This window comes from Aotus nancymaae, unplaced genomic scaffold (genome assembly GCF_030222135.1).
Source record: "Aotus nancymaae isolate 86718 unplaced genomic scaffold, 86718_ANA_hifiasm-v0.15.2.pri h1tg000036l, whole genome shotgun sequence".
NCBI lineage: Eukaryota > Metazoa > Chordata > Mammalia > Primates > Aotidae > Aotus > Aotus nancymaae.
The window spans coordinates 92,668,189-92,691,658 of NW_026988450.1; the positions used below are offsets into that span (position 1 = coordinate 92,668,189).

Consider the following 23,470-nt stretch of genomic DNA (forward strand, 5'->3'; position numbering starts at 1 on the left):
GGACAGTCGGGGGGACGGTGAGGGGAGGTGCGGGGACCTTGGAAGGGAGGATGAGGGATGGTGCTCAAACAGTGAGGGGCAGCGCAGGGACTGCAGGGGGCCAGCAAGAACCATCAAGGTACCGCGTGCCCAGTGCAGCCACCTCTGAAAGCCAGGCAATGAGTGCTCCGGGAGAGCGCCAGTCCCTGGGCAGTCCTTCTCGGGCTCCACGGTGGGCTCTCCCAGTCCTCAGGGGAAATGAAGCAAAAAGGACAGTTTCGAAATTCTTTTTTTTTTTCTTTTCTTTGAGACAGAGTCTCTGTCGCCCAGGCTGGAGTGCAGTGGCGTGATCTCAGCTCACTGCAACCTCTGCCTCCCAGATTCAAGTGATTCTCCTGCCTCAGCCTCCCAAGTAGCTGGGATTACAGGTACCCACCACCATGCCTGGCTAATTTTTGTATTTTCAGTAGAGACGGAATTTCACCATGTTGGTCAGGCTGGTCTCAAACTCCTGAACTAAGGTGATCTGCTCGCCTCAGCCTCCCAAAATGCTGGGATTGCAGGCTTGAGCCACTGCGCCCAGCCCCAAATTCTTTTTATAACCTGAGCATCACCACAAAAGAGACCTAGGGCCATTGTCACTCAGAGTCTGCCCTCCTCCATGCCCCTGCTGCTGGACCCGAGTCTGAGATGGTTTCGGGTGCCTTTGTTGGGGTATGGTGACCCTTCATACCCCAGAACTTGGAGCAAAGCAGATTCCTATCACCTTGCGTACCTCGCTGTGATTGCTGACCATAGAACAAAATCCACATTGCCTGGCACAGGGGCTAGATGTGTTCTGAGAGGGGGGTCACCCCCGGAGTGAGAGGCCACCTCCACATTGGGAGGCTGGACCCTCACACAGATCAGCATAAGAAGGAAAACCACAAGGCCACCGCCCTTGTTGATTCTTACTAAAAATTCAGGCCGGGCATGGTGGCCCACACCTGTAATTCCAGCACTTTGGGAGGCCGAGGTGGTTGGATCGCTTGAGCCCAGGAGTTTGAAACCAATCTGGGTGTCATGGTGAGACCTCTGTCTCTAAAAAATAACATAAAATTAGCCAGGTACAGTGGCACACACTTGTATTCCTAGCTACTTGGGAGGCTGAGGTGGGAGGATCACTTGAGCCCAGAAGGTTGAGGCTGCAGTGAGCTAAGATCGTGTCCCTACACTCCAGCCTGAGTGATAGACTGAAACGCTCTCTCGAAAAAAACAAAAACAAAAAAACCCTACAATCAACCATCCAGACAAATAAGGAATGGAAGAAACCAAAGGTTTTTGGTCTTCACTTAATAAAATTGTTTATATAAAAATCCCAGCACATTCTCACAAATTATTAGCAGTGAGCAGCGTTTAGCAGGATGCTGTTGGAGGCTCGGCAGCTAAAGATCTGCATTCCTGTACTAGACTCAAAGGCACCAGCTCCTCTGCTAATCTGTCATCACAGATTCTGGTGAGCTTCTAATGAGAGTCCCACAGGGCCTGAGTCGACCATTGGGTTAGCTCCTGGGGGTGCTGGTGGCTCTGAAGGCAGGGCTAGAAGGCAGCCAGTGGCCTCGTGAAGGGATGAGGGTGCAGCTGGAGATGTTTTGTCTGGATGACGCTTCTCAGGGCCTTTGCTCTTGCAGGGTTGGGACAGGACCCTGCTGCAGGGTCGGTGCCAGAGGGAGGCTTTCTGGGGACCACTGGCTACACGGGAGCCAGGTGGGGGGTGTGGGAATCACAGAGCATAGGTGTGGGTTCCAGTGATCTCAGGGTCCTCTTCGGTGAGGTTGTTAGCCCATTGTGATGAGGGGTTTGTGGCAAGAAAAGGGTGTGAGATGGTTGCCCAAGCATGGAGCCAGGGGCCGGCAAGCCTTGCAGGACTGTCGGGAGCACCTTCACCCTTTGGTTCTTACAGGCTGGGTTTAAAGTGAGATACAAAAAGTATAAATCACCAAGGAAAGATTAACAAGTTTGACATGGCAAATTAAAGACATTTGCTCATCAGAAGATCTGAAAAAATACACAGAACTATAGGTGAACATCAACAAGAAAAAGAATTACCAAAGAAGATACTACAAAAACTTTTCTCTATTTTATAGAAGTGGACAGGCTCAGCCATGGCCCTGGGAGCAGCAGTGGACAGGGCCTAAGGCCAGTGGGAACTGGCGCATACATCCCGACCTGGCCCTCTGCACCACATCTGCATCAGCCCCGGGGGTTGCATGCATCACAGCAGCCCTGGGTCAGGTGCTACCACTGCCCCATTTCTTTTTTTATTTAGACGGAGTCTCTCACCGTCTCCACTGTTGCCCAGGCTGGAGTTTAGTGGCGCGATCTCAGCTCACTGCAACGTCCCCCTCCGGGGTTTAAGTGACTCTCCTGCCTCAGCCTCCCGAGTAGCTGGGATTACAGGCCCCTGCCACCATGCCCAGCTAACTTTTTGTATTTTAGGAGAGACGGGGTTTTACCCTGTTGGCCTCAAGTGATCCACCCGTCTCGGCCTCCAAAGTGCAGGGATTACAGGCATGAGCCACTGTACCTAGTCACTGCCTCATCTTATAGGTGAGGAAACTGAGGCACCGAGTGGCTGAGTAACTCGTCCCAGGCCATGCAGCTGGGGAGTGGGAGAGCCAGGACTAGGCCTGGGCAGTCTGGCCTGTACCTCTGAGCTGCTCTTTAAAGCAGATGTGGGAAGAACTGCTATGAAATCAGAAGGGGAGACTACAGCTCAGAAAAATGGGGGGAGAAAAGGCCGGAACTACACAGCAGCCATCACACACAGAGAGAGGCGATCAGCCCACTAGTTTCAAAGAAGTATCATCTCACGTTAAGCAGTTTGGAGAAAATTAAAAGTAATTGTCTGAAAATACCAAGATTAGATTGTACACTGGAGCAGGGCCTGCAGCAGTGCTGCTGGGAATGGCAGTCAGCAACCACTCTGGAGAGAGTGGGGCAGCCGAGGCGGTCCCAGCAGCACCCCTCGGTCTTCTGCCTTGTGCAGCCCCCTCCCCGTGTGGCGGCCGTGTCCTCTCAGAACCTCTAGACTTTGCCCTGGAGCTCAGGGTCCCTTTGTGTCTCCTCCTCCAGTTTCCGCCTCTCCACCTGGTCCTTGGCAGGGCTGCAGGTGCTGGCCTCAGTTTTCTCTCCCTGTGCCCCTGTTTCCCCTTCACCTAGGGCGCAGGCCCACTGACCACTCACACATCTGCACCTACGTTAGGCCCATGTCCTGGGCTCCAGGCCCCATGGCCAGTGTTTTCTGACTCTCCACCCATATGTCCATGCGACTCGAAGCCCAGGCGGCCACCTGCCCAGGCCTCTGCCTGCTGCCAGCTCTGCCCGCACAGTTGGCCCAAGGCCATAGCTGAGTCACGTCCACAGGTCTCATCCATAGGCACCGGTGGGCTGTCAGGAGCTGCCCACCTGTGGGAGGGCCTCACGCTGACCCTGGTATCCCGGTGCCCCTCCACCCTGGCCATCGTCTCCCTGTGGCTCTTCCTGCCCACACTGTGCCCGCCACGGCAGCCTTCGGCACAATGTGTTTCACAAGTCTGTCTGTGAGGGTGGGTGGGTGTGGTGCTGCTCTTCTTGTCTCTGGCAGACTGGAGTTGGCAGGAACCTGTGGCCAGAGGGCATTTTTGGGAGGAGGGTGGTACTTGCACCAGTTTCCTTTGGTGACAGAGCACCAAGTGCAAATCGGGTGGCTTCAAATAACAGAAATGTATTTTCTCGCAGTTTAGGAGGCCAGAAGTCTGAACTCAAGATGTTGGCAGGATTGGTTCCTTCTTGGGGACCCAGAGAGATCATTCATTTCAGGCCTCCCCAGCTTCTGGTGGGGCCATAGATTCTGGGCGTCCTTGGCCTGAGGCAGCCACCCCGTCTGTGCCTCCGTGTCACATGGCCATCTTCCCCCTGCCTCTGTGTCTCTTTTTTTTTTTTCCCCAATAAATTTTTCTTTTTTAAAAAGACAGGGTTTTACCATGTTGCCAGGATGGTCTCGATCATCTGACCTCGTGATCCACCCGCCTCAGCCTCCCAAAGTGCTGGGATTACAGGCGTGAGCCACCGCGCCCGGCCTGTGTCTCTTCTTGTAAGGATGCTGTCATGTTGGAGTTATGGCCCACCCTACTTTGCTATGACCTCATTTTAACAGTCACATCTGGCTGGGCACCGTGGCTCACGCCTGTAATCCCAGCACTTCGGGAGGCCAAGGTGGGCAGATCACTTGAGGTCAGCAGTTTGAGACCAGCCTGGCCAACATGGTGAAACCCTGTGTCTAGTAAAAACATAAAATTAGCCAGGCATGGTGGTACGTACCTGTAGTCCCGGCTAGTTGAGAGGCTGAGGCAGAAAAATCTCTTGAACCCGGGAGGCAAAGGTTGCAGTGAGCTGAGATCGAGCCACTGCACTCCAGCCTGGGTGGCAGATTGAGACTCTGTCTCCAAAAAAAAAAAAGTCACATCTGCAAAGACCTTATTTCCAATAAGTCCATGAATTTGGAGGGACACCTTTTCCCTCTGTATAGTCCTGGAGTTCTGTGCTTGGCTGGTGTACTAGGGAGGGCGTCTTGCAGGCTGCAGACATAGGTGTTGGGAATCGTCACAAGCCCACGGCCTGCAGCCACTCACCACTGGCTGGTGTCGTAGCTCTGCAGCGCTTCAGCGAGGGTGCCCTGGAGTACCTGGCTAACCTGGACCGAGCCCCAGACCCCACGGTCAGGAAGGATGCCTTCGCCACCGACATCTTCAGCGCCTACGATGTTCTCTTCCACCACTGGCTGCAGAGTAGAGAAGCCAAGGTATGCCCCGCGGCTGCCTCAGTCTACACCTGATGCCAGGCGCTTTCCCCCCACGTTCCCTGCCCATGGCAAATTGATCAGAGGGTGGTGGTGTCGCATTGGAGAGCAGAAGTGGCTCACCTTTCTTTATATTTATTTATTTATTTATTTATTTTGAGACAGAGTCTCACTGTCACCCAGGCTGGAGTGCAGTGGCATGATCTTGGCTCACTGCAGACTCCGCCTCCTGGGTTCAAGTGATTCTCATGCCTCATTCTCCTGAGTAGCTAGGATTATAGGCGCCCACCACCATGCCTGGCTAGTTTTTGTATTTTTAATAGAGATGAGGTTTTGCCATGTTGGCCAGGCTGGTCTCGACCTTCTGACCTCAGGTGATCCACCCTCCTCGGCCTCCCAAAGCTCTGGGATTACAGGTGTGAGCCCCTGTGCCCGGCCACCTTTAGGCCGACACTCCTGCTCAGGACCCCACCTACATATAGGCCCCATACTTGTGACGGGTGCCAGAGGGGCCCAGTCACTGTGGGTTTTCCTTCTGCCCGGAGACCCAGTGCTGCTGGCGGGACACTGAGCATCTCCTACAAACCCTATTGGCCTGGCCACCATCTAGCTTGCCTTGGTAACCCCACAGCTGTCTGCTGGGTTCTGGCTTACTTCCCAGCCCCTGTAGCACCCACTGGTGTCCTGGCATTTGCTCACCTCCGTCCCGGGTGGTTGCTGGACATGCTCTTAACAGTTGGTGCTGACTGAGCAGTGTGAGCTTCCTGCCCGCTGTCCCCTCTCAGCTCCGGCTCGCCGTGGTGGAGGCTCTGGGGCCTATGAGCCATCTGCTGCCCAGTGAGAGGCTGGAAGAGCAGCTGCCCAAGCTCCTCCCTGGGATCCTCGCCCTCTACAAGAAGCACGCAGAGACCTTCTACGTGTCCAAGGTATCTGCAGTCAGGGCAGGTCTACCTGCCTAGTCCTTAAGGACCCCTCCAATCAGACTCCATGGGGGTGGCCCTGAGTCCTCTGCTAGGGCTCAATGGTGGGCTACGAAGGACAGAGCCCTTGCGGGGACCAGCTTAGAGTTTTCCCATTGCTCTGCCCTGGACGGTGCCAGGAACCTCTTGGTCCGTGGCACCTGTGGCCTAGGGAGCCCCTTTCCTGGGCCCTCACCGCCCTCCTCCCCAGCTCTGAGTTCTAGAGGTAGATGAAGGGCCTCCTCATTTGAGCCCCCAGATGGGGCCCGTGTACTCCTGGCCCATGTCTTCCTGTGGCTCAACTGCGAGGCTCTGGTTGACCTCACAGGCAGTTCAGGGGGCTGGAAGTAGGACTGGTGGCCTCTTCTCTCTACCCCGAGCAGAGCCTGGGCCAGATCCTCGAGGCGGCTGTGAGTGTGGGCAGCCGCACACTGGACTCCCAGCTGGATGCCCTCCTGGCTGCACTGCACTCCCAGGTAGGAGGTGGGCATGGGTGGGGCGGGTCCTGGTGCTGTAGACCCCTCAGTGTAAAGTTGCCAGATGAGGGGTGCAGAAAGTAGTCAGGTGGACAGCTCAGCCACATGGGGCTAAGGAGTGGGTATTCCCTGGGATTCACCCATGTTGCCATGCTCTTGCCCTGCCCAGCGGTGGCAGTGCAGGTGACATAGGAGTCCCCGGCATGAAGGTGGCAGGAGTAGGTGCTCAGGCCCAGTGCAGGCCCGGTACAGGAGGTCTGGGAGAAAGGTCAGCATGGCCAAAGCACCAGTTGGGCGAGGCCTGAGATTGCCCGGGGTTTCTGGGGACTGAGCTCAGAGGAGCAGAGGAGAGGCCCTGGGCTGCAGGGGAGGGGTCTTGAAGGCCCTGCTGGAGAGGAAGCCATCTGGGAGGAGGCTGAGCAGTGGGGACCCCTCTCCGGGTTGGGTGAATAAGATCTGAGAACGATTGAGGGACAAAGGTGCCGGGTCACCCATGGCCTTGGCAGTGGCTCATTTGCCCATGGGACTTTCTGGATGAGAGAGGAGAGGGCCAGAAAGCTAGAGATGCTGGTGTGGTGAAATCTGCAAGGAGACTTTCTGAAAAGAAGTGTGGAGGTGTGGGTTTGCCGCTTCTCTCTGCCCCTCACCTGGCCCACTCCAGCTGGGCCCCACCCTCTACCACCTGGATGGTCCTGGCTGCATCCCAGAAACAAAGGGGAAGAGGGGGCAGCAGCCACAGGGCTGGTAAACATAATGTAAGTACTGTGAACAGCTACGAGGGAACAGCTTTTAAAGCTGCATGAAATGGTTAGGTTCCTAGAAAAGTAAAAATGTCAAGATTCGTACGAAAAGCAGTAGAGAACTTAAACAAGCCAATAAAGCAACAGAAATAATATTCTTTTTTTTTTTTTTTTTGAAACAGAGTTTTGCTTTTGTTGCCCAGGCTGGAGTGCAATGGCGCGATCTCAGGTCACTGCAACTTCCGCCTCCCAGGTTCAAGCAATTCTCCTGCCTCAGCCTCCCTAGTAGCTGGGGTTACAGGCACACGCCACTGTGCCTGGCTAATTTTTGTATTTTTAGTAGAGACTAAAATGTTGGCCAGGCTGGTCTTGAACTCCTGACCTCAGGTGATCCACCCTCCTCGACCTCCCAAAGTGCTGGGTGGCATGAGCCACCACTCCCGGCCTTGGAAATAATATTCTAAGACATTTCTTCCTTAAAACAAGCCCATGACGTTTTGGGCTGGATGAAAGAAAAAAAAGAAATTAAAAAAAAAAAAGCCCAGGACCCAGATGGTTTTACAATTGAATTCTGCCGCACTTTTGAGGAACAATTAATTCCTGTCCAGTACAAGTACATTTGGAAATAGAAAAAGATCTAGAGCTGCCTCCTTCATTCTGTGAGGTCGTGGTCAAATCACTGTCAGAGCCACGTAAGGAAATGCAGGTGTGTAATGATGAGTATAGACGTGAGGTTTTGCATGAAGTAGCAGGTTACTGAACCCAAGGACGTACTTTTATTATTTATTTATTGAGACGGAGTTTTGCTCTTCTTACCCAGACTGGAGTGCAATGGCACAATCTTGGCTCACCGCAACATCCATCTCCCAGATACAAGTGATTCTCCTGCCTCAGCCTCCTGAGTAGCTGGGCTTATAGGTGCCCACCACCACGCCTGGCTAATTTTTTGTATTTTTAGTAGAGACGGGGTTTCACCATGCTAGCCAGGATGGTTTCGAACTCCTGACCTCAGATGATCCACCTGCCTTGTCCTCCCAAAGTGCTGGGATTATAGGCGTCAACCATGGTGCCTGGCCAAGACCGTACTTTTCAAAACACCTTATGTAGGAGGGTTTAGCTCAGAACTCAAGGCCTGCCCAGCGTTGAGGAGCTGTCAGTTCATTTTATCACAGTAATAGACTAAAGAAAAGTAGTGTCTGAGTTCCATCACTGCAGAAAAAGCTTTTAATGATTTTTTTTTCTCCTGAGATGGAGTTTTGCTCTTGTTGCCCAGGCTGGAGTGCAATGGTGCGATCTCATCTGACTGCAATCTCTGCCTCCTGGGTTTAAGTGATTCTCCTACCTCAGCCTCTCAAGTAGCTGGGGTTACAGGAGCGTACCACCGTGCCTGGCTAATTTTTATATTTTTAGTAAAGATGGGGTTTCACCATGTTGACCAGACTGGTCATGAACTCTTGACCTCAAGTGATCTGCCTGCCTGCTTTAGCCTTTCAAAGTGTTGGGATTATAGTGTGCCTGCCCTAAAATTCTTTTTTTTTTTTTTTTTTGAGACATAGTTGCCAGGCTGAAGTGCAGTGGTGTGATCTCGGCTTACTGCAACCTCCGCCCCCTGGGTTCAACTAATTCTCCTGCCTCAGCCTCCTGAGTAGCTGGGACTATAGGCACATGCCACCACACCCAGCTAATTTTTTTTTTTGTATTTTTAGTAGAGACAGGGTTTCACCATGTTGGTCAGGATGGTCTCAATCTCTTGACTTCATGATCCACCCGCCTCAGCCCCGCAAAGTGGTGGGATTACAGGCGTGAGCTACCACGCCTGGTCCTGGCCTAAAATTCTTAACAACTAAGCTTGAATAGGAACTTCCCTAACTTAACAAAGTTTGTATACCTGAACCCTCAGTCTATACCGTAACTGATGGGAAGTGTTATGCACATTCCCTGTAAGGTCAAGAACAGGAAGGGCCTGCCTCTCACCGCAGATGGGGTCCTCTGCTGGTTCTATAGGGAAAGAAAAGAACCAGGGAGGAAGGGAAGATGGTCATTATTCATCACCTGTCCACCTTCCTGGCCAAACTATTAGGATAATTAGAAGTTCTGGCAAGGCATGGTGGCTCACCCCTGTAATCCCAGTACTTTGGGAGGCTGAGGTTGGAGGATCAGTTGAACCCAGGAAGTTGAGGCTGCAGTGAGCCATGATCGTGCCACTGTTCTCCAGCCTGGGTGACAGAGTAAGACCTTGTCTCAAAAAAGAAAAAAAAGTTCTGCAAGGTTGCCAGTTACAAGACCAACCTACAAAAGCCAAGACCGTTTTTCTATACCATTAGTGACCCACTAGAAAGTATTAAAAAAACACTATCTACAATAACAGCAGAAACTTAATTTAACAGCCAGGTGTCATGGTACGTGCCTGTGGTTCCAGCTACTCCAGAGGCTGAGTTGGAAGGATTGTTGGAGCCCAGGAGGTTGAGGCTACAGTGAGCTGTGATCATGCCAGTGCATTCCAGTCTGGGCGACAGAGCAAGACCCTGTCTTTTTTAAAAAAGAAAAAGAAAAGGAACCTATTATGTATAGGAATTAATGAAGAATGTGCAAGAGCTCTATGGAGGAAAGGCTTACAATTCTAAAAACGGTAGTGAAACAGAGAGATGTGGCATAATACCATTTACACAGTCTGAAGATGAGCCAAACAATACAGATATGCAAAAAATATGAAAACAAAAAGAGTGATTATCTGCATGGGGTGGGCATGGGAGTAGAGAATGGATTGAAAAGGGAAATGTGAATATACGAAAGCTGAGAAGATAGAAAAAGGTGTTATTTCCTGTTCTTGAGCTATTCATTCATTTCTTTTGTTTTTCCATTGCATTCTAGGTTTTGTTCATGTTGATCTGTAACAGTTACTTATTTAATTTTTTTAGCAACAGGGTCTTGCTCTGTCCTGCAGGCTGGAGTACAGGGATGTGATCATAGCTCACTGCAGCTTCCAGCACCTAGGCTCATGCGATCCTCCTACCTCAGCCTCCAGAGTAGCTGTGACTATAGGTGCACGCCACCATGCCTGGCTTTTTTTGTTTTGAATTTTTTGTAGAAACAGAGTCTAGGCCGGGCGCAGTGGCTCACACCTGTAATCCCAGCACTTTGGGAGGCTGAGGGGGAGCAGATCACCTGAGGTCAGGAGTTCGAGACCAGCCTGGCCAACATGGCAAAACCCTGTCTCTACTAAAAAATACAAAAAATATTAGCCAGGCATGGTGGCATGTGCTTGTAATCCCAGCTACTTGGGAGACTGAGGCTGGAGAACCTCTTGAACCCAGGAGGCAGAGGTTGCAGTGAGCCGAGATTGTGCCATTGCACTCTAGCCTGGGCAACATAGTGAGACTCTGTTTCTTTTTTTGAGACGGAGTCTTACTCTGTTGCCCGGGCTGGTCTCCAACTCCTGGCTTCAGGTGATCCTCTCGTCTCAGCCTCCCAAAGTATAGAGATTACAGGTGTGTGTGAAAATATTTGCTCCTACTTTGTCAGTGATTCATTAATTCATTCTTGAGACAAGGTCTCACTTAGTCACCCAGGCTGGAGTACAGTGGCGATAACAGCTCACTGCAGCCTTGGCCTCCTAGGCTCGAGTGATCCTCCTGCCTCATCCCCTCGCCCGACCCCAGTAGCCAGGACCACACACACATGCTACTTTGTCCTTTATCTTTTAACTCTGTTTATATTTTTTAGCTGTACAAAGTTGTTTAATTTTTACATTATCATTTATCCATCTTTTATGTTATAGTTCAGGTTTTGTTATACATAGAAAAGCATTTCAAAATCAGAGATTAGCAGCCAGGCATGGTGGCTCAAACCTGTAATCCCAGCACTTTGGGAGGCTGAGGCGGGTGAATCACGAGGTCAGGAGTTCGAGACTAGCCTGGCCAACATGGTGAAACACAATACCATCTCTACTAAAAATACAAAAAATTAGCTGGGCATAATGGCAGGCACCTGTAATCCTAGCTACTTAGGAGGCTGGGGCAGGAGAATCAATTGAACCCGGTAGGCAGAGGTTGCGGTGAGCCAAGATCGTGTCACTGTGCTCCAATCCTGGCAACAAAGTAAGACTATCTCAAAAAAAAAAAAAAAAAGAAGAAAAGTTCAGTGATTGTTGTTTTCTGAATTCTCCCAGTTTCCCTTCCACTATTATTATTGGTATTATTATTATTATTATTTTGAGACAGAGTCTGCCACTCTGTCCCCAGGCTGGAGTGCAGTAGTGCAATCTTGACTCACCACAATCTCCACCTCCCAGGTTCAAGTCATTCTCCTGCCTCAGCCTCCCAAGTAGCTGGGATTACAGGTGTGTGCTACAACACCCAGCTAATTTTTGTATTTTTAGTAGAGATGGGGTTTCACCATGTTGGCCAGGCTGGTCTTGAACTCCTGACCTCAAGTGATCCACCCACCTCAGCCTCCCAAAGTGCTGGGATGACAGGTGTGAGACTCTGCACCTGGCCCCATACGCTTTTATTATTTAATCCATCTGGGATTTATTTTAGGTAAGGAATGAGAATCCAACTGTATCTTTTTTCTGTATGAATACCCATATGCATTAGTTATGTATTGCAGTGTAACCAATTACCACAAAACTTACCACCTTAAAACAACAGCTATGATCTCACAGTGGGTCCAGAGAGTGAGAGCAGCTCAGAGGGTCGCTCCAGCTCAGGGTCCCTTGTTAGTTTACAGCCATTCATGCTGTCGGTCTGGGCCGTGCCATCTAAGGCTTGACTGGGGCTGGAGGATCTGCTTCCAAGGCTGTTCATTCGCATGGCTGTTGACTGAAGGCCCTAGTTCCTCACCATGTGGATCGCTCTGTAAGGCCGATGAATTGTCCTCACACCATGGTGGCTGCTTCCTGCAGGGCAAGTGATCTGAAAGAGCGGGCAGGAAGCTGCAGCATCTCTTATGATCATATTTCATCTTTATAGTAGAAATCATAAGCAGATAGCAGGGAACCTAGAGCTGAGCCCTGGGGCCAAATCCTCCACCTCACTATGCTTCCTAACAGTTTTCTAAGAACCCAGGTTGGGCTGCGGCCCTCTGGGCCTGGGGCCTTTGCTGTGGTTACCTCTTCTGGCTCATAAGAGGGCTCTGCTGAAGAATTGCTTTGGAGCCCTTTGTACAGAGACCCTGTCAGCACCCTTTGCTGACCTGCGAGTAGGGACGTAGGATGTCACACCTGGATTACTGGGGGTGTGCTTCGACATCACTGTTAAGGTACCGTGGAGCCCAGAGAGGCATCTGCCAACATCCTTAATTTTTTTTTTGTTGTTTGTTAGTTTCTTTATTTGAGACAGGGTCTCTTGGACATGTCTTTATAGCAATGTAAAAAAAAAAAAAAAAAAGAAAAGAGAGATAGCGTCTTGCTCTGTCCCCAGACTGGAGTACAGTGGCGCCCTCATAGCTCACTGCAGCCTCGAACTTTTGGGCTTGTGCAGTCCTCACACATCAACCTCCTGAGTAGCTGAGACCACAAGCATGCACCACCATGCCCAGCCAACAGCCTTAGTTTTTGCTTTTTACCAATTCGAGTATTTTTTTCCTTATGACTTTAAAGAAGTGGACTCCAGAAGTTTTGGGTTCCAGTGCTTTATACTTTCCAGCCTGGGTTCCAGGCTTCGTGCCCCATGGGAGACACTCCTCTCTAGTAAAAAATGTCTCTTGGGAATCTGTTCTCCTGCCGCTGATAGGAGGGATGGAGGGTGGTGGAGCAGGATGTGTCCCTGAAGACTTGACAGCATCTGTGTGTCTGCCTGTTGCTGTCTGTCTCCCTCCTCTTTCCCACTGTAAGGAAATGGGGCTGGTCCTGGAGCGCCTCTGAGTACAGGGGGTGAGACTGTCCTGCACCCAGGGCCTGGATGAGGAAGAGCCTGGAGCTCCTGCTGCCTGCTGCAGGCATGGGGTGGAAACCTGGAGCCCTCTGCCCAGCTGCCCAGACCCAGAATCGTCAGAGAGCAGGATCCTTTCTTCTGGTCTCTCTGGGTCTACAACCTCGGCCCCTTTTCCTGGAGCAGATCTGTGTGCCTGTGGAGTCCTCAAGCCCCCTGGTGATGAGCAACCAGAAGGAGGTGCTGCGCTGCTTCACTGTGCTGGGTGAGTGGGAGGCCCAGCCTTGCCCACAGGGACCTGCGGACACTTGTGGGTCACCGCCTGCTGTGTGTGGAGGGTAGCAGTGGCTGGGGATGAGGAGGCCTCTGTTTCCACCTCTTCCGGGTCTGCCTGTGTCTCCAGGGTCCTCTGGACCAGGGCCTGGGCAGCGGTTGCAGCCTGGAACATTGCTGTCCTCAGAGTAGTGTGCTGCTGCCCTGCCCAAATCCTTGGGGGCCTCCAATCATGGTCTGGTCCACGCATTTCCTACCTGCCCCCTGCCCACTTGTTCTTCCGCACCCCATCTCTGGCTCCATGGCCTGCTCTCTGCTCCCTCAGGTGGCATGTGGCTGCTGGCCCTTGTCACCTGCCCAGCCTCCCATGACCCACCTGGAGGTGCTATACCTCCTGTCACCCCCCAACTCGATGCTGTCCCTATGCCCCACCAGGCCCTCATAGCCAACCTGGAGGGGCAGCAGATGGTGTGAGGAGGGGTCCTGCTTGTACTCGGGGCTGTCACCTTGCTGGGGCCACAGTGTCAGCATCTCCCTGGAGCTGGCCAGGCAGCGGGGGCCTCCCACCTGCATAAGCATCTGCCCTTACACAAGTCCCGCAGGAGAGGTGTGGGGAGACTGACGCAGACAGGCTGGGAGCAGGCTTGTGGCGGGCAGAGGGACCACAGGTCTGATGCCCCGGCAGAGCAGGCCTCCGGAGCCCACCTGGAATGGGGATGGCACTGGGCAGCAGCTGCAGTGAAGCCTGGTAAGGGGGTAAGGGAGCTGCCACAGTCATTGCCAGAGAGCTCCTGGAGTTAGGGCTGTATTAGCCCTGCCTGGGCTGGTGGTCTGTGTACTTGACAGTCGAGTCCCCTTGAGCCTTAGATGGGCCTGGAGCCAGGAGACTCAGGAGGGGCCATTGAGGGCCCTCTTGTGGGACCCCCTCTGAGTTGGAGAAGCTGAAACAAGCACCGGTGTGCTGGGTGGGCCAAGATTTGAGTCCCTGCATGCTCTGGGTGGTGCTGATGCTGCAGGGTAAGGGCCATGTGCTCCGACCCTGCCTTACACAAGGACATCAGAGCCCAGTGATTCGGTGGCCCCAGCTTCTCACCTTCACACGGTGACGCTCTCCTGGCTCCTCCTCTGTGCTGGGAAGTAGGAGGACGCTGTGTATAGGGACGAACAGGATGACATTGAGCCTAACCTGTGCCCGTTGCCCTGTAGCCTGCAACTCGCCTGGCCGCCTGCTGGCCTTCCTGCTTCCCCGGCTGGACGCTAGCAATGAGAGGACCCGCGTGGGCACCCTGCAGGTGGTCAGACATGTCATCAATTCGGCTGGTGAGTGCCTCCGTGCTAGCCTGGCCACCACCCCAGCCATGTCCAGGGTGGAGCAGGTCCTGGCAGATGTTGTCCCTTTAGGTGACAGTACCATCCTGCTTTGAATTCTCTAGAAAGATTTCCCTACTTTCTATTTTGTAAAATTCTGAACTTTTTGAAAAGTTGTAAGAATGTTACCTGTCTACCCTTCACCAGATGGTGGTGGTTCACGCTTGCTTTGACAACTGGCTGCAGACACCATGTGTGGCCACACTCCCCACGTGACTGTGCCTTTGAGGGCTCCCAGTGCCTCAGACAGCCGTTCCCCAGCTGGTCTAGCTCATTCTGGGATCAGTTCCAAGACATACTTTGCTTTAGTTTGGTTGTCTGTTAGACTTCTTTGCCCAAGAAGAGCCTTTTCACTGTTTGGTTGGGTTTTTCTGGGATGGAGTCTCACTCTGTCGCCCAGGCTGGAATGCAGTGGCATGATCTTGGCTCACTGCAACCTCCGTCTCCCGGGTTCAGGCAATTCTCCTGCCTCAGCCTCTCCAGTAGCTTGGATTACAGGCATGCGCCACCACACTTGGCTAATTTTTGTATTTTTAGTAGAGACGGGGTTTCACCGTATTGGCCAGACTGGTCTTGAACTCTTGACTTTGTGATCCGCCCGCTTCAGCCTCCCAAAGTGCTGGGATCACAGTGAGCCACCGCGCCCGGCCCTTTACTCTTTAGGAGACAAGGAGGCCGGTTGTTTTGTACAGCGTCCCTCGATTTACATATGTGTGATGGTGTCTTCACAATTAGACTAAAAACTTCACGTTTCCTTGCTTTAAGGCTTTATTTAATTTTTTTTTTTTGAGGCAGAGTCTCACTTTGTCACCAGGCTGGAGTGCAGTGGTGTGATCTCGGCTCACCGCAACCTCCGCCTCCGAGGTTCAAGCGATTCTTGTGCCTCAGCCTCCCGAGTAGCTGGGACTACAGGTGTGCGCCACCCCGCCCAGCTAATTTTTGGATTTTTTTAGTAGAGACGGGGATTCACCATGTTGGCCAGGATGGCCTGGATCTCCTGACCTCGTGATCCGCCCGCCTCGGCCTCCCCAAGTGCTGGGATTACAGGCGTGAGCCACCGCACCCGGCCTTAACGCTAACTGAAGTGATTAGTAATAAGCCTGAAAACATAGGGTTTTCCCAGGTGAGCTTCTGCTTTCCAGCGCGGCTCTGCCGCAGGTCAGTGCACGGTGGCCATGGCCCACCAGCCCTGCTCCGTCTGTGAGCTGGGGAGCTTTAATGGGTTATAAAAGCAAACAGAGGGACTGCACGTGACCCACAAAGCCTAAAATATTTTCTGTCTGCCCTTTTCAGAAGCGGCACACTGCCCCCTGTCCTGTGAGGTTCACTGTCAGGTGCTGGGTTGCAAACAGCTGCCACCGAGGGAGGCACATAGAGTTCTGGGACGTGTGGGAGCAGCTTGCGAAAGCAGGAGGGCCAAAGGAGGACGGGCAGGCAGGGCCACAGTGTGAAATGTCACCAGGCTAGGAGTCAGGCACAGGCACCGCGGGACACCCTCAGCGGCCCCTGCCCCACTGGAAGCAGCCTGAGGTCCTGCTGCTTTGGGCCTGCCCAGACTTCAGAGCCCACGGTAGTGCTGTGGTGGGCTGGATAGAGGCTGAGAGGGGAGGGAAGTGCAGGCTCTCTGTGGAGGGGCGGGGAGGGGAGCACCACCTCTGTGGAGGGGCGGGGAGGGGAGCACCCGCTCTGTGGAGGGACTGGGAGGGGAGCACCCGCTCTGTGGAGGGACTGGGAGGGGAGCACCCGCTCTGTGGAGGGGCGGGGAGGGGAGCACCCGCTCTGTGGAGGGACTGGGAGGGGAGCACCCGCTCTGTGGAGGGACTGGGAGGGGAGCACACGCTCTGTGGAGGGGCGGGGAGGAGAGCACCCGCTCTGTGGAGGGGCGGGGAGTGGAGCACCCACTCTGTTGAGGGACTGGGAGGGGAGCACCCGCTCTGTGGAGGGGCGGCGAGGGGAGCACCCGCTCTGTGGAGGGGCGGGGAGGGGAGCGCCCACTGTCTGTAGGGGCAGAGAGGGAGTTCCTGCTCTCTATGGAAAGGCTATGTGGGGAGCACTTGCTCTTTGTAGAAAGGCTAGGAGGATAGTAGGCTCTCTGTAGGGGCAGGGAGAGAGGAGCACCCACTCTTTGTAGGTCCGGGGTGGGGGCACCTGCTCTCTATGGAAAGGCTAGGAGGGGAGAACCTGCTCTCTGTAGGGGTGGGGAGGGGGCGCCTGCTCCCTGTAGAGGGGCTGAGAGGAGAGCCCCTGCAGCTTCCACACAGAGAGGGGCTGCTCTGGTTAGGATTCCTTGGGGAAGGGAGCCTCAGGAGCAGAGGGTGTGGCAGCCCCACCGAAAGTAAAGCGTCTGCAGCAGCAGCACACACTCAGCCCCTGGTGGTAGAAGTCACCCTTGAGACAGGTGCTCTTCTCCCCCGTTTCCCTGACGGGGCCAGCATCTGGAGTGGAATCTTACAGAATTCTTAGTGCCAGAGCTCTTGTTAAGAGCTGTGTTTCTCTATTCAGAAGTTCAGCATTTTATGGGGTTAACCAAGCTCAGTTTTCCTTTGTTAATTCATCAATTACATTTATGATTTTCAGAATTCACTTTGTTTTCCTCTGTACTTCATTATTTTCCTTAAAGTTCTTTCTCAGCATCTACATACATAGAAATGCACGTACGCAAAGAAATAATTTTTTCTTAATCAAATGATTAGTTCAAAACATACTTTTTTCACTTGCTAGTATATCTTAGAGAACTTTTAACATCAGCACGTATACATCTGTGTCACTTTTTTTTGTTTTGAGATAAGGTCTTATTCTGTCGCCGAGACTGGAGTGCAGTGGTGCAATCACAGCTCACTGTAGCCTTGAACTCCTGGGCTCAAGCAATTGATGGTCTCAATCTCTTGACCTTGTGATCCACCCACCTTGGCCTCTAAAAGTACTGGGATTACAGGTGTGAGCCGCCACACCCGGCCCCTGTTCAGTTCTTTTGCCCATTTCGATTGACTGATAGAGACAGGGTCTCACTGTTACTCAGGCCAGAGTTCAGTGCTGTGATCATAACTGACTGCAGCCTCAGCCTCCTGGGCTCAAGCGATCCTTCTGCCCTGGCCTCCGGAGTAGCCTGGGTCACAGGAGTATACTACCATGCCCAGCTGTTGTCCACTTAACAACTGGATTGTTTGTCATTTTATTATTTTGTAGTGTTCTTTATTGGATACATAGAGCCATAAATCTGTTTTTTTTTTTGTTTTTTTTTTTGAGACGGAGTTTCGCTCTTGTTACCCAGGCTGGAGTGCAATGGCACGATCTCGGCTCACCGCAATCTCCGCCTCCTGGGTTCAGGCAATTCTCCTGCCTCAGCCTCCCGAGTAGCTGGGATTACAGGCACGCGCCACCATGCTCAGCTAATTTTTTGTATTAGTAGAGACGGGGTTTCACCATGTTGACCAGGATGGTCTTGATCTCTTGACCTCGTGATCCACCCGCCTCGGCCTCCCAAAGTGCTGGGATTAAAGGCGTGAGCCACCGCGCCCGGCCATAAATCTGTTTTTATGATTTGTACCTTTATGTCTAAGAAAGCTTTGACTGCCAGAAATCATGAAAATATTCTTCTATATTTTCTTTTAGATGCTTTATTGCTTGAGCTTGCAAATTTATGTCTGTAATTTATCTTTTACTAATTTTGAGTGTGGGTGAAATGTAGGAGGCAAAGTTTTTTAAAATTAATTATTATTATTATTTTTTGAGACAGAGTTCGCTCTTGTTGCCCAGGTTGGAGTGCAGTGGCGCATTCTCAGCTCACTGCAGCCTCCACCTCCCAGGTTCAAGTGATTCTCTGCTTCAGCCTCCCAAGTATCTGAGTTTACAGGCATGCCCCATCATGCATGGCTAATTTTGTATTTTTAGTAGAGACGGAGTTTTGCCATGTTGGTCAGGCTGGTCTCAAACTCCTGTAATCTCAGCTGATCCTCCCACCTCGGCCTCCCAAAGTGCTGAGATTACAGGCATGAGCCACGTTCCTGGCCTGCATGGTTGTTTTTGTATGGATGTCCAGTTGCTCCAGTCTCACTTGTTGAGAAGACTTTACTTTCTCCATTGAATTGCTTCTGTCCCTTGGTAGAAGATCAAGTACCTTATGTATCAGTTTAACAGCTCCAGTAACAAAGTACCATAGACTGGGTGGTGGGGTTTTCTTTTCTATTACCCTGATCTCTGTTTTATCTTCACGTGTACTTTTCCTGCGTGCCTATCTGTATCCCTATATCCCCCTTTTATAAGGGCACCAGCCATATTGGATGAAGGGCCCATCCTACTCCAGTGTGACCCCCTCTCAACTCATTACTTCTGCAGTGACAGTTTCCAAGTAAGGCCACATTCTGAGGTACAGGGATTGGGATTTGCACATATGAATTTTGAGGCCACAATTCAACTTATACCATCATGGATTATTAGTGGGTTATTTCAGGACTACATTGTTTCCTTACACCAATATGACACTTTCTCTTTTTTTCTTTTTTGAAACAGAGTCTTACTTTGTCACCCAGGTGGGAAGCACCATCTTGGGTCACTGCAACCTTTGCCTCCTGGATTCAAGAAATTCTACTGCCTCAGGCTCCTGAATAACTGGAATGGTACATGTCACCATGCCTGGCTAATTTTTGTATTTTTAGTAGAGACAGGTTTTATATTGGCCAGGCTGATCTTGAACTTGTAATCTTAGGTGATCCAACTGCCTCAGCCTCCCAAAATGCTGGGATTACAGGTGTGAGCCACCGTGCCCAGCCTTTTTTTTTTGTTGTATTTTTAATAGAGACGGAGTTTCACCATGTTGGTCAGGCTTGTCTTGATCTCCTGGACTCAAGTGATGAACCCGCCTCACCTCCCAAAGTTCTGGGATTACAGGCCAATATCACACTTTAATTGTTTTAGTTTTATCGTAAATCTTTAAATCTGGTAGAGGATGTCCTTCAGCTTTGTTCTTCAAGATCGTTCATCCCTATTAAAAAATCTTTATTATAAAAGAAATCACGGAGGGGCACAGTGGTTCACACCTGTAATCCCAGCACTTTGGGACGCTGCAGCACGCAGATCACCTCATTCTAGGAGTTTGAGACTAGCCTGGAAAATGTGGTGAAACCCTGTCTCTAAATACAAAACGTTAGCCGGGTGTGGTAGCATGCATCTGTAGTCCCAGCTACTCTGGAGACTGAGGTGAGAGGATCACCTGAGCCCAAGGAGGTTGAGGCTGCAGTGAGCTGTGACCCTGTGTCAAAAAGAAAGAAAGAAAGAAAGAAATGACATGTAGAAACCACATAAAACAAATGTGTAACTTGTTGTTTTAAGACAACACCATCAGATCCACCACCAGCTCTTTTCGGATTGAAGTTGCCACCAACACACCCCTCTTTGCATCCTATTCCAGTCACAGTTCTTCACTCCCCAACAAGTAACAGCTGTCCTGATTTTTATAGTAATTGCTCCCTTGTGATTAGCTGTGTCCACTTTAAAAGCTTACCTATGGCTGAGCGAAGTGGCTCATGGCTTGTAATGCTAGCACTTTTTTTTTTTTTTTTTAATAGACAGAGTCTTGCTCCGTCACCAGGCTGGAGTGCAATAGCGCAATCTTGGCTCACTGCAGCCTCTGCCTCCCGGGTTCAAGCGATTGATTCTTCTGTCTCAGCCTCCTGAGTAGCTGGCATTACAGACACACACCACCACGCCCAGCTAATTTTTGTATTTTTAGTAGGGACGGGGTTTCACCATATTGGCCAGGCTGGTCTCAAACTCCTGACCTCGTGATTGACCCACCTCGGCCTCCCAAAGTGCTGGGATTATAGGTGTGAGCTGCCATGCCTGGCAATGCTGGCACTTTGGGAGGCCGACGCAGGTGGATCACTTAAGGTCAGGAGTTTGAGATCAGCCTGGCCAATGTGGTGAATCTCCATCTCTACTAAAAGTACAAAAATTAGCTGGTGTGGTGGCAGGTGTCTGTAATCCCAGCTACTTGGGAAGCTGAGACAAATTCTTGAACCTGGGAGGTGGAGGTTGCAGTGAGCCGAGATCATGCCACTGCATTCTAGCCTGGGCGACAAGCCAGACTCCGTCTCAAAAAAAAAAGTTTACATATACAGGCCGGGTGCAGTGGCTCACACCTGTAATACCAGCACTTTGGGAGGCTGAGGTGGGCAGATCACTTGAGGCCATGAGTTCAAAACCAGCCTGGACAACATGGCAAAACCCTGTCTCTGCTAAAAATACAAAAATTAGCTGGGTGTAGTGGCACACACCTGTCCTAGCTACTCAGGAGGCTGAGACACGAGAATCGCTTGAGCCTGGGAGACAGAGGTTGCAGTGAGCTCTGATCATGCCACTGTGCTCCAGCCTGGGCAACAGAGCGAGACTCTGTCTCAAAAAAAAAAAAACAAATTTATATATAGATAATATATAAATATATTTCTATATATGTTTAAGTCTTTTTCTGGAGGCTTGACCATTGGTGATTTTGTTTATTTTTAGTGTGGTAAAATAACACAAAACTTACCATCTTTATCATTCTTAAGCAAACACTTCAGTAATGTTAAGTACATTCAAATTGTTAGGCAACCGTCACGACCACCATTGGCCTCCAGAATGCTTTTCATCTCGCAAAACTGAAACTCCTTCCCTGTGAAACAGCAACTTTCCGTATGTGAGTCCCTCAGAAGCTACACGTTCCCCTCCTTCTTCTCTTTCTCTTATAATTTATCTAGAGAAGAGACTGGGTGTGGTGGCTCACACCTGTAATCCCAGCACTTTGGGAGGCTGAGGCAGGCAGATCATGGGGTTAAGAGATCACGACCATCCTGGTCAACATGGAGAAACCCTGTCTCTACTAAAAACAAAAAAATTAACTGGGCATGGTGGTGCCCGCCTGTAGTCCCAGCTACTCTGGAGGCTGAGGCAGGCGAATCACTTCAACCCAGGTGATGGAGGTTTCAGTGAGCTGAGATCATGCCATTGCACTCCAGCTTGGGCCACATGAGCAAAACTCCGTCTTAAAATAAAAAAAAAGAAGAACCTGACTGTTTGTTCTGTGGATTTTCTCATCGTTGAGTTTTGCTGACTGCATCGTCAAGGTGCAAGTCAACATGATTCTCTGCCATCTGAATTTCTTGCACATTGGCAGCTAGATTCAGAAACAGATTCGGGCTCTTTTAGTCCCTTGGGCAAGATGATCGGGGCCACATGATATGTGGTGTTCTCTCTTTTGAGCATCAGTCTTAGCAGCATTGATGCTGAATGCCTGTACCCATTAACTAATTAATTGGTAGGGGATTAATACTGGAATTCTATCTTTTTTTTTCATTGATTAAGTGGAACACCTTGACAAAGAGATACTTTCTTGGGAGACCGAGGCAGGCGGTTTACCTAAGGTCGGGAGTTCGAGACCAGCCTGGCCAACATGGTAAAATCCTGTCTCTACTAAAAATATGAAAAATTAGCCAGGTGCAGTGGTACGTTCTATAATTCCAGCTACTTGGGAGGCTGAGACAGAAGAATCCCTTGAACCCAGGAGGTGGAGGTTGCAGTGAGCCGAGATCGCACCACCGCACTCCAGCCTGGGCGACAAGCGAAACTCCATCTCAAAAAAAGAAAAAAAGGAAAAGAGAAGTTTAGCCCTTGATTCTTTAGTGTTGTTGTTTGTCAGTTTCTCAATGTAGTGGACTGGTTCCCTATCACTCTCCATAGGTGGTTGGGAAGGGCACGTTTGATGGCTTCGATGCAGTGCAGTCATCACCATTATCGAAGCTCGGATTGTCTGTCTTCGGCAAGTGGCAGTCTCTTGAGATCTGAATTCTTCTGACACTTTGGCAGCTCATGTTTTAGGCTTCTTTCATCTGTTTCTTGCTTTAGACGTAGAATCAGTCATTTCTACAAAAAAAACCCTGGTTCCTTTTAGTGAGAAGCTGCCTTTTTTTTTTTTTTTTTAATAGAAATGATCTTGTTTTGCTGCCCAGGCTGGAGTGTAGTGGCTCAAACATGGCTCAGTGCAGCCTTAACCTCCTGGGCTTAAGGGATCCTCCTGTCTCAGCCTCCCAAGTAGCTGGGACTTGCAGGTGCACACCACCATGCCTGGCCAATTTTTTAATTTTTTGTAAAGATGGGGTCTTACTATGTTGCCCAGGCTGGTCCTGAACTCCTGGGCTCAAGTGATCCAGTTACCTCGTCCTGCCATGGTGCTGGCATTACAAGTAGGAGTCACTACACCTAGCCAAGAAGTTGCCTTTTCAGACAGTAGTCTGTTTCTGGAGGGCTCATTACTTCTGGGTGGTTACTATTCCTGGGCCTTATCAGTAGACAGAGCTAGGACATCTCTATCAGCAGATAGATAATACCTTATGAGTTCATGTTGATACTTCAGATTTAACATACAGGCCTCACAGATTTTAACCTCTTTTCCATTACATCTTTTTTTGCCAGAGTCTTGCTCTGTTGCCCAGGCCAGAGTGCAGTGGTGGGATCTTGGCTCACTGCAACCTCTGCTTCCCATGTTCGAGCGATTCTCGTGCCTTAGCCTCCCTAGTAGCTGGGATATAGGCATGCGCCACCACACCTGGTTAATTTTTGTATTTTTAGTACAGATGGGGTTTCACCATGTTGGCCAGACTGGTCTCGAACTCCTGGCCTCAAGTGATCCACCCACTTCAGCCTCCCAAAGTGTTGGGACTACAGGCATGAGCCACCACATCTAACCTCTTTTCTGTTACAACTATATCTCTGTTCTCAAGAATCCAGTTCTCAAGGTTAATAGAAGTGGACTATCCCATGATTATTCATTTGTTTTATCTCTGTTACAGAGACAGCACATACACTAGAATAATACTGCTGTTGCTGTCACCAATCACATGACTGAAAACATGCGCTCTCCCACAGTCTGCTGTGCCCTGCGTCTGTGTCATTTGAGTAGCCATGGCTGTCACATCACGTGCTCTCCCTTCTCTGCCTTCTTGGTGTTGGTTCT

General features: G+C 50.8%; 1 protein-coding gene across 4 annotated transcripts in view; it reads left to right on the plus strand.

The window, feature by feature from the left end:
- Nucleotides 1-23,470, plus strand: part of MROH1 (maestro heat like repeat family member 1) — a 131,704-nt gene that overhangs the window by 40,048 nt on the left and 68,186 nt on the right. For all 4 annotated transcript variants that reach the window (XM_064384717.1, XM_012473282.3, XM_064384718.1 and 1 more), the window contains 5 exons: nucleotides 4,650-4,801; nucleotides 5,584-5,724; nucleotides 6,141-6,233; nucleotides 13,030-13,108; nucleotides 14,323-14,436. In XM_064384717.1, the coding sequence (XP_064240787.1) occupies nucleotides 4,650-4,801; nucleotides 5,584-5,724; nucleotides 6,141-6,233; nucleotides 13,030-13,108; nucleotides 14,323-14,436 (579 nt within the window). The remainder of the gene's footprint in view (nucleotides 1-4,649; nucleotides 4,802-5,583; nucleotides 5,725-6,140; nucleotides 6,234-13,029; nucleotides 13,109-14,322; nucleotides 14,437-23,470) is intronic.